General features: G+C 53.2%; 1 protein-coding gene across 3 annotated transcripts in view; it reads right to left on the reverse strand.

Moving 5' to 3' along the window:
- CLIP2 (CAP-Gly domain containing linker protein 2) overlaps positions 1–13,557 on the reverse strand; it is a 78,009-nt gene that overhangs the window by 48,680 nt on the left and 15,772 nt on the right. For all 3 annotated transcript variants that reach the window (XM_068566136.1, XM_068566138.1, XM_068566137.1), the window contains exon 2: positions 10,132–10,322. In XM_068566136.1, the coding sequence (XP_068422237.1) occupies positions 10,132–10,255 (124 nt within the window). In that variant the 5' untranslated portion in view covers positions 10,256–10,322. The remainder of the gene's footprint in view (positions 1–10,131; positions 10,323–13,557) is intronic.

Consider the following 13,557-nt stretch of genomic DNA (forward strand, 5'->3'; position numbering starts at 1 on the left):
CAGACCCTCAACCACTGCACCACCAGGGAAGCCCCCTCTTCTCCTTTTAGAAGCAAACCTCCATCCCCCTTTGGTCTTCCCCGGGACCCCCCTCCCTGCCACCTCTCTCCTCTCCCGCAATGGCCCTCCGACAGAGGTCAGAGCCCACGGGTGGCATGGACACTGCCCTGGCCCACAAAACAGCTTCCCTCACGTCACCCCCGCCTGCTGCCACCCATTCTCCTTCCCAGAAAACAAGCTTTTCTCTCTCTAAATGTTTATTACATAGATCATTCATGTCCATTGCAGAAAAATTTTTAAACGTAGTTACTGATTTAAAAAAAGAAAAGGACCTATAGTTCCATCATATAAACATAATCACAGTTAACATCTAGGTGTGTGTTTTTCCAGGCTTTATCCTGTGTGTGTAGGGGCATGTGTGTATGTGTGTGTGTGTATGTGTGTGTGTATGTGTGTGTGTGTGTGTGTATGTGTTTGTGTGTGTTTGTGTCTGTGTGTGTATGTGTTTGTGTGTGTGTGTATGTGTTTGTGTCTGTGTGTGTGTGTGTATGTGTGTATGTGTTTGTGTCTGTGTGTGTATGTGTTTGTGTGTGTGTGTATGTATTTCTGTCTCTGTGTGTATGTGTGTGTATGTGTTTGTGTGTGTGTATGTGTTTGTGTGTGTGTGTGTGTGTGTGTGTGTGTGTGTGTGTATAGTACTTAAAAGTCAAAAACACAAGCCAGGCTGTAGTTAGATATCACTCGGTCCTCTGCTCTTCCTGCAGTTGGTATTTTTCCATCCAGCAGTGTCTAGAAGGAAACCATTCCATGCCCTAATAAGACTCTGCTTCCCAGTCTGTCTCTGACCCTCAGCTCCCGACCCCTCCCCGCTCTGGAAACTTCTCCTGCAAGGATCCCTCGCTGCACTGCAGGGGGCTCTTCCCGGCCTTGTGGTGCCCGGCCCTGATGTCCATGCGCCTCTCAAGGCTCCCTGCTCCCGTGACAGGACTGGGGCCTCCCCAGTCCTCCACCCTGGCCCACCCTGGTGGTCCTCTCCGACAGGGTGGTCTCCATCCACTACTCTCTCCGCCTATATTCCAGCCAGTGCTGTGCTGGGAAAGTCTTAACTAGTTCTCCAAGAGAAAAAAATAATAATAATAATAACCCTGATTTTGTAGCCTTTGCCAATTTCCATAGTGTAAATTCTCCCACCATGATCCATCTCAAGCTACCAGCATGATGCCACTGAACACAGAATTGGGAAGAGATTATATATAGTATTTCCAACGTAGAGTAAATAACCTCAAAGACACAGACGCTGGGGACTTCCCTGGTGGCGCAGTGGTTAAGAATCCGCCTGCCAATGCAGGGGACACGGGTTTGATCCCTGGTCTGGGAAGATCCCACATGCCACGGAGCAACTAAGCTCGTGCACCACAACTGCTGAAGCCTGCGCACCTAGAGCGCATGCTCCGCAACAAGGGAAGCCACTGCAATGAGAAGCCCGTGCACCTCAATGAAGAGTAGCCCCCGCTCGCTGCAACTAGAGAAAGCCCGTGCGTAGCAACAAAGACCCAACGCAGCCATAAATAAATAAATAACAGAACAAAACAAAAAAAGCACAGATGCTACAAAATCTTACTAGTAGTAAATAGTAGCTTTTTTACCAGTAGTAAAATAGTAGTAGTAGTAGTGGTATAAACACTACTAGGAGAACTACTAGAAGTCATGAGTTTTGAATATTCATTACCTATGTTTTTAATAGAACGTACTTAATTTTAAGTTCACACAATCTGATTGTTTAAATGATGGCTGTGTTTAATACCTAGCTTGCAAAATTCCTGACAATTTCACAACTGGTTCTCGTGAGCCGGCCTGGGCCAGCGCCAGCACACCATGGGCCCTATCCCAGCCCACACCCTGGATAGTGGCCCATCAAAGAACCGTCTAAATTATCTAGACCCTGTGAATGAGAGACAGGAAGAGGAGACAGAGAAGGACCAAGCCCCTGACCTGTCTCCAATGCAGGGAGCGGGCGGGGAGGGGCCAAGAGGCAGCAAAAATGTCCCTCTTCTCTGGTCAATACCTGGGAACCCTGCTTTACACCGAGCTCCCCTATAAGCTAACGCTCTCCTGCACCATTAGCTACTGCTTATATGCTGCCACATTTCTGCTTTTTAAAAGACATTAATAAATTCCCCTTGTAAAAGATCCAAATGACACAAAATGACGTAGAATGAAGCTGTTCTCCCCAGTCCAGATCCCCTCCCTGGCCGCCAGACCTGCCCTTCCAGTAGCTGCCTCCTCCTGGATGTCCCCCAGGACTTCACGTTAGACATCCTGAACCAAAGTGACCCCACCTCCAAAAGCTCCTCCTCTGTCCTCCCCATCTCGGGAGTGCCCCCCACCCATCCATTTACTCAGGTCACTAACCCTCATTGCTCCTCCCCCCACCCCCACCACCCCCAAACCAGTTATTCATCAAGATCTAGCAATTTCACAGAATAACTCCTAAATCCACGCCTCCCTCTAGGGTCTCAGAGACCCCTCCCGAGATCAAGTCCTTGAGATTTCACACCTTGCCCAGCAGAGAAGCTTCCAGAAGGGTCTCCAGCATCCAGTCTCCAGCCCCCTGTTTCAGGCCCTCCTCCAGAGCCGTCAGCGTGAGCACTCTGAAGGCAAACCCAACCACATCATCACTCCCCCGATTCATTTTCACTCTCTAGATGGGGATCACTTTTTATGTTAACCTTTGGCTTTTACGAGAAGCCCATGTTACTTGTGTAATAAAATAACATAATAAAAAATGAAATACAATATTTGAAAAAGAAAATAATAAAATAATGTCATCTGTGGCCCATTTCCCAAGGAAATAATTTAGAAAGAAAAAACTGACTCACTGTCTTGTTATTCACAAAACAAACGAAACCTAGATTTAAGGGCCCCCCAAAATAGTAAGCAGTTATATAAATTATGGTCAAGTCTTTCGGATTATTAAGTACCCTTTAAAAATAATTTTTCCAGGGCTTCCCTGGTGGCGCAGTGGTTGAGAATCTGCCGGCCAATGCAGGGGACACGGGTTCGAGCCCTGGTCTGGGAGGATCCCACGTGCCGCGGAGCAACTAGGCCCGTGAGCCACAACTACTGAGCCTGCGTGTCTGGAGCCTGTGCTCCGCAACAAGAGAGGCCGCAATAGTGAGAGGCCCGCGCACCGCGATGAAGAGTGGCCCCCGCTTGCCGCAACTAGAGAAAGCCCTCGCACAGAAAGGAAGACCCAACACAGCCAAAAATAAATATAAAAAAATAAATTAATTAAAATAATAATAATAATAATAATTTTTCCAGGTTACAGCAGGAAGTGTTTATGATGTGATGCTTGGTGAGAAAGGGTTCAAGAGTGTCCCAATGCACAGTACACAGGCACGAATGCCTGGGGGTGGGGGAAACGGGAATAGGAAACAGGATAAAAAGGGATCAATTTAAAAAACACAAGAGGGGCCTTGGAGGGACCCACAGTGATGATATGACATGCACCAAGGAGCATGATGAAGTTGGCCCTTTGCCCCTGAAGGCCAGAGGGAAAAAAGCGTATCTATAAACGTTCCATAGAACATAGTTCAACAAGGTGTTAATAGGTATCATGAAAACAAAACCTTAATCTCCAAATTCAAACAAACTTGAGGAACAGGGGCTTAAGCAAAGTTAAGGTTACTTTGCTGCAGGACTTGTCAGAGCCTTTAATGTGCGAATGAGCAGTGTGATGACTTAGGAAGGGCTATAAATAAGGTGACTACATAATTTATAATCCAAAACCAGACACGGTGGAGAGAAAAGAGGTGCTATTAATATAGTATCATGCCAAGACCACAAGCATAAACTAGGGCTGTCCCAGGCAGTACATGGTCACTGTGGCCTAAAATTATAGCATTTTTTTCTCTGTGTCACCTAAGGAAACCCTGCCTGCCCATCAGGTCAGCTCCACCACCCCTCACTGGCACTGCCACCCCATGGAACTCCATTCTTCCTTGGTTGGCACAGCCTGCCACCCAGGCTGCCAGGGTATGTGTCTGCACCCCACCCAGAACACAAGCCCTGGGAGGCGGGGTCCACACAGACCCCTTCTCCATCCCCGGAGCCCCAGAATGGGGCTGAAATATACCCTGGCCACGACCCTGACCTCCCCTCCTTGGTGGCCCCAACGCAACATACATAAATGCCCCACAAACCCCAAAGCAGCTTTCTGCTCTAAGACCCCGGCTCTCCTGGCAGGGACTCAACACCGAGGTGCAAAGGAAGGGATCGGGTCTCTAGAGCATTCCTCAAGGCAGCCAGCTTTCCCACCGTGAGCCCCCCAGCCCGGTCCACCCTCCAGTCAGTCAATTGACAGCGCCCCGCCCATATGGTCTCTGGAAAGACCCCTCCCAACCCACTCTGACCAAGGCAGGGCCCGCCCCCTGTGGCCACCACAGGCCCGGCATCTCCCCTGCTACGCTGTCTCCAGCCATCCATCCCTGCAGAAGGGACCCTCTACCAGGCCGTTCCGGGGCGGGCCCCAGTCCCAAGGATTGCTCAGCGTCCTTCCTGAGCCAAAGGGAACTCAGAAGCCCCCTTCTGTTCCCCTTACTCCCAAACCAAGGGGACAGAGCCCCTACCCAGCAGACTCAGCTGAGGCCCCAGGGAGAAAAAGATGTGGGGGGCTTACCCTGGAAGGAGCAGAGCCAGCTCCCCATGGAGAAGCCCTGCTACCGCCACGCCAGCCACGGCAGGCAGGCAGGCAGGCAGGCGCTGGCAGCTGGGCCCCTGCTCCCCCCAGCTCCCCCTCCCCCCGCCCCCATTCCCAATCGATTCTGGGCGTCATCAGGAACATTAGGAGGCTGCCCTGCCCCCCCGCCCATCCGCAGCCCAGCCACAGAAAAGCTCAGCTTGGCTTTCCCCATCCTGATGCCATTAAAAAGTTTAGGATGTGGTCAGAGGAGGAGAGCAGGAGAGCTGACCTTGAAGGGAGTGAGTGCCGCCTGGAGCCAGTGCTAGCTCTGCAGGAGCAAGGGCTGGAAGTTGGTCCTGGTTCTGCCCAGGCTTGCGCAGCATCTGGGACAGGTCAGTTAAAACGGGGGTGAAGCCACCTACCCTCGTAGGGAGCACGGAGATCAAGGTGAAAGACACAAACCTCCGGGGGTGCAGTGGAGTGGGGTCAGCGTCTAGGACTAGAGGCCAGCTGTAAAGCTCTGTGGGACCCCCCACCCCGGGCACGTCAGGCTGGCTCCCATGTCTGGAGCACCCACAGGGTGTGGGAGCACCCGGGCCCCAGCTCAATAAGCCAGAACTGCAAAGGTCTGGGCCCCTTGGGGGAGATCAATATATAGGAGGTGGACCCTGCCCCAAGTGGCCCGCTGCTTTGCTGAGGGGGATGCCCATGCACGCGCGTCCTCGACCTCCTGTGTCCTGGGTCCCCCACGTGTGCAAAGGCCACAGGCACACCGGGGGATAGCTGTGACCAACCTAACGAGAAGAGATCGCTCCTCCAACCCTGCCCATCTAGCCGGTGCCTGAGCAGAGTGTGGGAGTGGACTCAGGAGTCCAGCCACCCCAGCTGTCTCATCCCTGGGGGCAGTGGGTGCCAGCAGCCTGAACCAGCTTTAGACCAAGCCCAGCATGAGTCTCAAGCCCAGCCCTGCTACCCTCTGGCCCTGTAACTCTGAGCAACTCAGCTGAGACCTCCAAGCCTCAGTTTTGTCATCTTTCAAATGGACAGAAGAGCAGTTCTCTCACTCAGTTGTTAATGAGAAAGAAATGTGATAAGACACCTGCTGCAGGGCCGGCTTGTGACACATAAGTGTCAAACGCCGTCCCTCCTAGATGGGAAATCTCTGGGGCTGGACCACAGGGCAAGGGATGGGAGAGGCCCTCCAAGGACCCGCCTGCCCCAGTGGGGGGCAAGGGCGGAGGGACCTTGACAGTGGCCTATGGACTGTTCCTGTCCCTAGAGTCCTCCCCAGGTCCCTGCGGCCAGCCCTTCTTGTCCCAAGAGGGACACCCACGGCCTAGCCTGGCCTGCCCCCACCTGAGGCTCAGAAGCAGACCCCAGGAAGGACTAAGGGCTCCTATGCACAGCCTGCCGTGGTTCCTACGACTGCCCAGCAGTGTTGGACCTGCCCGACCACCGCCGGCTGCTCCTGACCCAAAGGGAAGGCCTAACCCCAGCAGCATCTTGGGCCGCCAGCCCGGAGACCTGAGCTCCCCCCACATCTTCCTCAGGCCCAGGATAGGCTCCCAACCCCCAGGCGGTCTGGGTCACAGCTCCCCAACTCCCTTCCGGTCGCCACTCCTGCCCCGGCCCATTCACAACCCTCCCAGGCCTCTCAAGCCGCTCTCCATCCCCGTCCTTAGAGGTCTCAAGACTCAGGACTTTTGTAGCCACTACTGCCTCTGCCTGGATGCCCTTTCCCTGACCTTGCCTCGGCTGGGCGGGTTCCTGCTTGTCACTAAGATCTTCACACCAGTGTCACCTCCTGAGTGAGGACCCCCTTCCCCGCCCCAACTGCCTGATCTGAAGCAGCCTCCAGGGGGTCCATCCCATCTGGCTGGGCTGCCCCTGACCTAGAGGCCCCACCCAGGTTGTGGCCCACGGGTGGGTCCCAGACCGCCTTCCTGTGCACCTGCTCTGACCACCTCTGGGCCACCTCCTGGTGTAAGAGACCCCCTCCCACGGCCCCTCCGGTCCTACTGCTCCCTGTATGTCACCGCTCTGGGAACCGACACAGGCCGTGGAGGGCGGAGGCATCAGCCCAGGCCTGACCCTTGGCAGATCCTCTGCCCGGAGGCTGAGCTCATGCTTTGGGAGGCTGCCACTGCCCCGATTCCCAGAGCAACTGCCCCCCTCCAACCACCACCAGGCTCCAGCCTCTGCCAGACCCTCTCTTGGTGCTCCAGCACCCACCTCCGGAGTCCCAGCCTCCCAGCCTCCCATGGGGGTGGGCACCTCCAGCACCTCGGAGAGCTGATGGCCAGTTCCACGGGGTGGGTGAGGGAGCCTGTGGGCCAGAAGTGGGGCCACCATCCTCCCCTGCTGCTGCCACACGTCCCGCCTCTGCTGGGACTCTTGTTATGAGACCTGGAGCAGGGACAAAAGCAGCTCTGGGCGGCAGAAATCTCCCTTCCCCTGTCACAGGGCTCCACTGCCCTGGCCAACTGCTCCCGGCTCTCTGCTCCCTCCCCCAGCCCGGGGGTCTGTCTCTCTCTGACCTGCAAAGGCAGCAGGTGCCAGAGCGGGAAGGAGGGCGGCACCAACCACAGCTGCAGCCTTTTGCTGCCACCGTGTCCCTCGGCAGGGGGCGTGTCTCTGTGATCAATCGGGCATTCATGGAGTGGCGCCTCCTCTCCCGGCACAGTAACTGCCCTGCGGGGTTGGGGTCCAGGCAGAGTCAGACCACCCAGCCCCCACCCTCAGCGGCCCCCAGACCACCGTGCGGTGTGACCAGGAGGCAATCAGCAGGCCACACAGTGTGGTCCATTCCCCTTCCCTCGAGAGACCAGGATGTAGCCATTCAAAATGACGGCAAAGAGGACACTGCCCTGGCACGGGGGCGGGGGGCACTTCCCATAGAACGCAATCAAATGTGAAGCAGTAAGATGCAAGTTTGGATACAACCCATGACTTAACTGCTTGAAACAACAACATGTGAACAGGAAAAAAGACCAGAAGGAATATGTCACAGTGGTGGGTGTGATTAGGTTAAATGGAGGGGTAATGGGAGTTCCTTCTTTTATCACTCAAATTTTTCTGTAATGAGATTATGGAGGGATGAAAGGAAAAGAAATTACTCTTTAATGAGTCTTGTGCCTGCAGGCACTTTCCATTTATTAACTCACTTGATTCCACGAGAGAAATGACATTATCCCATTTGTGGCTCAGAGAGGTTAAGTAATGCTTCCAAGGTCACACAGGAGGGACATTAGAGCTGGATCAGAGCCAGAACTCAGGCCCTCTGGATCAGAGAGGAGGCAATGAGGAAAGAATCCAGAAGGTGCTAGGGGCTCTCTCCAGTGGAGAAGAGGGTCAGGGTCAAGCCCGGCTGGAACCCTTCTCCAGCCAGTGGGATATACAACTCCCACCCGCACTAGACCACTAGGCCCACTTGGTGCCTCTGCCCATGCTCTGTCTCCAGGCCCCACATCGTCGTCCTCCTCCACACTTACACTCCCCCCTTCCTTCAGGCTGAGCTCACTCACGCTTCCTCCAGGAAGTCTTCCCTGCAGCCCACTCATGATGGTCAGCCCCTTCACCTCCCACAGCCCTGGCAGTGAGTGCAAACATCCTCGCCTGGGTGACCACGTGCCTCCTCACCCGTCTCCCCAGCCCCGCTCTTAACCCCTGCAACCCGCCCTCTGCCTGGTGGCCTGAGGGATGCCAACACCACCAGACGATCTTTGCTAACATCCTCCAACAGCTCCCATCACACTTAAAACAAACCCAGTCCCCCTGCCCTTCACCACCTGCCTCTGCCGCCCTCCCCAACCTCATTTCACACTCCTCTTTACCCAGACTTGTCTTCTTTCTCTTTTTTAACAAACAATCCATTCCTGCCTCAGGGTCCTTGTGTTACTTGTTCCCTCACCTGGAACAGCCTTTCCCCCTTGTTTTTTCCCCGCCTAGGTTCTTCTCAGGCTCAGAAATGAGGAAAGGAGGATTTGCCACCTTGAAAGGGGTTGTCTGGGCCTCCACATGAGGCTGTACCAGGCAGGGCTGTCCATGGGCCACATGACACATCTTCCTCACCTTTCCATGCTAGCTGTCTGGCTTTCCCAGGGACCTGGTTCTGTCAACTGCCCGTGCCTTTGGCTCAAATTTCACTTGACCCTACCCAGGGCCCAGATTGTCCAGTCTGGCCTGTGACTGTTTTTGCCTCTCCAAACTTCTATGCCAATCAGATGACATGGACCCTGTCTTACCCTGCTGGCTGGAGTGTCGTCAAAGCGGGAATTTGTGCCAAAGATGTTCATCACAGCATTATTTACCAAAGTGAAAAATAAGAGGGCCTCCCTGGTGACGCAGTGGTTAAGAACCCACCTGCCAGTGCAGGCGACACAGGTTCGAGCCCTGGTCCGGGAAGATACCACATGCTGCGGTACAACTAAGCCCGTGTGCCACAACTACTGAGCCGGCGCTCTACAGCCCGCGAGTCACAACTACTGAGCCCGTGTGCCACAACTACTGAAGCCTGTGCGCCTAGAGCCCGAGCTCCGCAACAAGAGAAGCCACTGCAGTGAGAAGCCCGTGCACTGCAACGAAGAGTCGCCCCCGCTCACCACAACCAGAGAAAAGCCCGCGTGCAGCAAAGAAGACCCAATGCAGCCAAAAATAAAATAAATAAAATAAAACAAATAAATTTATAAAAAAAGAAAAAAGCAGATTTTCAAGTTGTATATGCAGCATGATTGCAAAGAGATTAAAAAAAAAAAAAAAATGAAAGGATATAAACCAAAATAGTAATAGTTACCTCTAGGGAAGATTATAGGCAATTTAACCCCTACATCAAACTTTCCAAATATTACAGAGTGGACTATCTTACTTTTTATCACTAGAAAAAGCCAACAGCTAACAGCTGTCCTCAACCCATTTGCCTTCAGAGCTGGTGCATCCAGCCCGAGCACCTGGCCTTACCCCTGCCCTGCCAGGAACCCTCTGCCCACCAGCAGGAGGACTAGAGGTTACACAATTAAAGCTCAAATGGCACAGGTCTGGGTGGCAGACAAGAAAGCTGATTGGAAGATGGGGATCATCTCAGACCCTGGAAGGGGAATGAGTGGGGGGGGGGGGGGCAGGGAGGCTGGCAGAGGCTGGAGTTTGAATCGGGCTGTGTTTTCCAGGCTGAGTGACGTGGGCAAGTTGCCATGCCTCCCTGGGCCTCCATTTCCTCATCCCTAAGGGAAGCCAACAGTGGTACCCGCCTCCCGGATTTGGAGGAGCGTGAAAAGGAACAATGCACATAAAGCGTGTGTCACTGCCCGTTCATTTTCAAAGGGATGTGGTCAGACATCAAGAAGGACTTCTGGGAACTGCTGGCCTCCAGGCTGGTCAGGGAGCGGCCCAAGTTCCCTTGGCTCTTCCAGAAGAACCACTACCAACCCAGCTCCACCCTCGGCCCTGCGTACCTTCCTTGGAGCCAGCGGCCGTCACAGTGGCAGAGGCCGAGGTTGATCCAGTGGACGTCCGGCCCATGGGGCTTGAGTGCTTCCCCCCGCGGCCGGGGGGCTTCAGGCCGCTGGGCTTCTGCATGGTGGTGCCACTCGGTGGGCAGAGAAGGGTCCGTGCAGGTCACGTGCTCTCCGCCATCGTCACTCACCTGTGGGCAGAGAACAGGAGGGATCACATCACAACGTCACCAGATGGGAGTGCACCCCTGGCCCCGTGAGGCAGGGACCATGTTCACCCCCATTTTCTAGATAGGGAAACTGAAGTACAGAGAAGTGGCTGCAGGCGTGGGCCCAGCATGGCGGTGGCGCTGCCAGGACATGTGTTCCAGTCTGCCAGACTCTGGGTCGGGCACACACTCTCTCTTACATCCGGGACCCAGGAGGTGAGAATCGGGAGCAAGCCGGCTCAGGGGTCTACGGCACAGGCTGTATTAACCCCAGCAGCCCCTTAGCAGGACCATGCAGGCCAGCACAGCCACCAATGGCTGAATGCAGCTCTCACCACAGAGCACTGGCCAGCAGATTCTGACATGCGTGGGCAACCCAGTGGGTCACTCTCCAGCGGCCCCCAGACCCTCTAGGACCAGCCAACAGCTCACAACCCTCAATGCAGGCTGGACAAAGCAACATCTAATTTGATCAGCCAGCCTCACCACACAGGCCATACGCCAGCTTTGGGTTCACCATCCAGCACTCACCCACTCCACCCCAGGTGCGGGGACACACACACAGAGGAGCTTACACCTGCCTCAACCCCCCCGCCAGGATGGACTTGCTGTGCCCTCAGCCTGCCCTCCCGCAGTTACAGCTCCCTGTTTTCATGACTAAGCAGAGAAGGATGCGATACATATGGCATATAGGGCACTGGTGTTTGACAAAGGGGACTCCTGAGAGGGGAAGCCCCCAATCTCCATGGTGATCAGCTCAAGTCACTTGCAACCAAAGAAGTTCTGACTAATACAGAAGCCAACCCACAATGCTCACAGCAGGAATATGTGTCCCCAGGTGACAGAAAGATGGGACTGGCTGCAGGGGAGTTGGGGGAGAGGCAGAAAGGACAGGCCCACATCCCCTACTCCCCCACTGTCTTGTGTGCACACCCTCTCTTGTACTAGGTATTCATGTAGGGCTCACCACAGGCCAGGCCCTGTCCTGCCCCAGAGCCACAGGCAGGATGCGTCCTCCACCTAGGGGAGCACACTGTCCAGTGGGGAGAGGGGATGCAGAGCACCGCGGATGGACAGAGGATTCTGGGAGAAAGCGTCACCCCCTCAGGACCTCGGGAACAGGGGAACCCAGTGCCTTCTGGACATTAAACTCATGCAGTAGGGGATGCCACACCCTTTGCCCGTCCAGCCATATCCTTATCCCACTCATGGTCACAGAATATTACTCCTTTTTAGAGAACCCTTTTCTCCATTCTTGATCCATATGACTTATATGAGCTGACCCCCCCATCCCCACACCTCGAGTGGACACATGACCCAGGCCTGGCCAGAGCCCCATGGTTAGCTGAAGGAAGATCATGTGACCCAAGGAGCATCAGGGCCTGGACTCTGGCTGGAACCTTTAGGAAAAGGTGCTCTTCTTGCTCTGGGGCTGTCTGGGTGTGGGATGAAAGCCAGGAGCTGCAGGATTACCCCACAGAAGAGACTGCCAGGGAACAACGCCAACACAGAGAAAGCAGAGCTAAGTCCCAGGATTTGGAGGGCCTGGATCCAGCTGAACCTGAAGCTGGTCACTTGAGCCCTTCACTTACATCAGCCAACAAATCCTGACACACACAGGCATTGTTATGTCTTTCTGCCTAACTCTCTTTGAGGGACACTGTCACTTGCAACCAAAGAAATTCTGACTAATACAGAAGCCAACCCACAATGCTCACAGCAGGAATATGGGTGCCCAGAAAGGCTCCCAGGCCAGCAGGATGAGCCAACAACACTATTACCGTCCTGGCATAGCCATGGGAAGGATGAGCTCCTCAAACAGGGTGGTTAGACATAAGAGCAAAGGAAAATGAGCTCCTGCAAGGCACAAAGTAGTGGCACCTACATGCCCAGGTGAGCTGATGGGAGTATGAGGCATGCCTGCCAGCCTTGGCCTGCCCCGCAGAGTCCGCCAAATCCAACATTCTAATCCCCTGACCAACTCCCTGACACCCCAGGAATTCTGGAGCCCAGGAGTCACTCGCTGTCAGGCTTGGGTCACGCTATAAATCATATATCTAATAAAGGTTATTTATTCACCAACATATAAAGAACCCTTACAACTTACTAATAAGACCTAATAAAAAAATGAACAAAAGATTTGAATACCCATTTCACCAATGAAGAGACGTAAACAGCAATAAGCACGTGAAAAGATGACCTACATCATTAGTCACAAGGGCAATGTGGATCAAAGCCACAATGCGATACCACTTCACGCAGATTAGAAAGGCTAAAATGAGAAAAACTGACAATACCAAGTGCTGATGAGGATGTGGAGTAATCAGGACAGATTGCTGGTGGAAATGAAAAACGGTGCAACCCCATTGGAAACCAGTTTGACAGTTGCTTAAAAAGTTAAATATATACCTACCATATGACCCAACCACCCAAGAGAAATAGAAGCATATATTCATACAAACATTTGTAAAAAAAAAAAAAAAATGTTCATAGCGACCTTATTCACAATAGCCAAAACATGGAAACAACCCAAATGTCCATCAACTGGTGGAATATATGCACACAAAGTTCATCTAGACAATAGTACACACTTGTCCCTTGGTACCCTTGGGGAACTGGTTCAGGATCCCTGTGGTTACCCAAATCCGAGGATGCTCAAGTTGCTCATATAAAATGGTATAGTGCAGTCAGCCCTCCGTATCTGCAAATGCAGAACCCAACTGTTGATATTTGCAACAATGTGGATGAACCTCCAAAAACATTATACTGAGTGAAAGAAACCAGACACAGAAGACTACATATAGTTTGATTCCACTTATTTGAAATTTCAAAACTATAGACACAGAAAGCAGATCAGCAGTTGCCAGGGGTTGAGAGCAGGGACTGACTTCAAACAGGCACGAGAGAACTTTCTGGGTGGTAGAAATGTTCTAACACTGGATTGTGGTGATGGCTGCATACCTGTATGTTTATACTAAAAGTCATCAAACTGTACACTTAAAATGGATAGATTTAATAATGTGTAAATTAGATCTCAACTTAAAAAAAAAAAATTCTATAAAAAATGAAATCCTTGGGCTTCCCTGGTGGCGCAGTGGCTAAGAATCCCCCTGCCAATGCAGGTCACACGGGTTCGAGCCCTGGTCCGGGAAGACCCCACATGCCGCGGAGTAACTAAGCCGATGTACAACAACTACTGAGCCTGAGCTCTAGAGCC

This window comes from Eschrichtius robustus, chromosome 16 (assembly GCF_028021215.1).
Source record: "Eschrichtius robustus isolate mEscRob2 chromosome 16, mEscRob2.pri, whole genome shotgun sequence".
Taxonomy (NCBI): Eukaryota; Metazoa; Chordata; class Mammalia; order Artiodactyla; family Eschrichtiidae; genus Eschrichtius; species Eschrichtius robustus.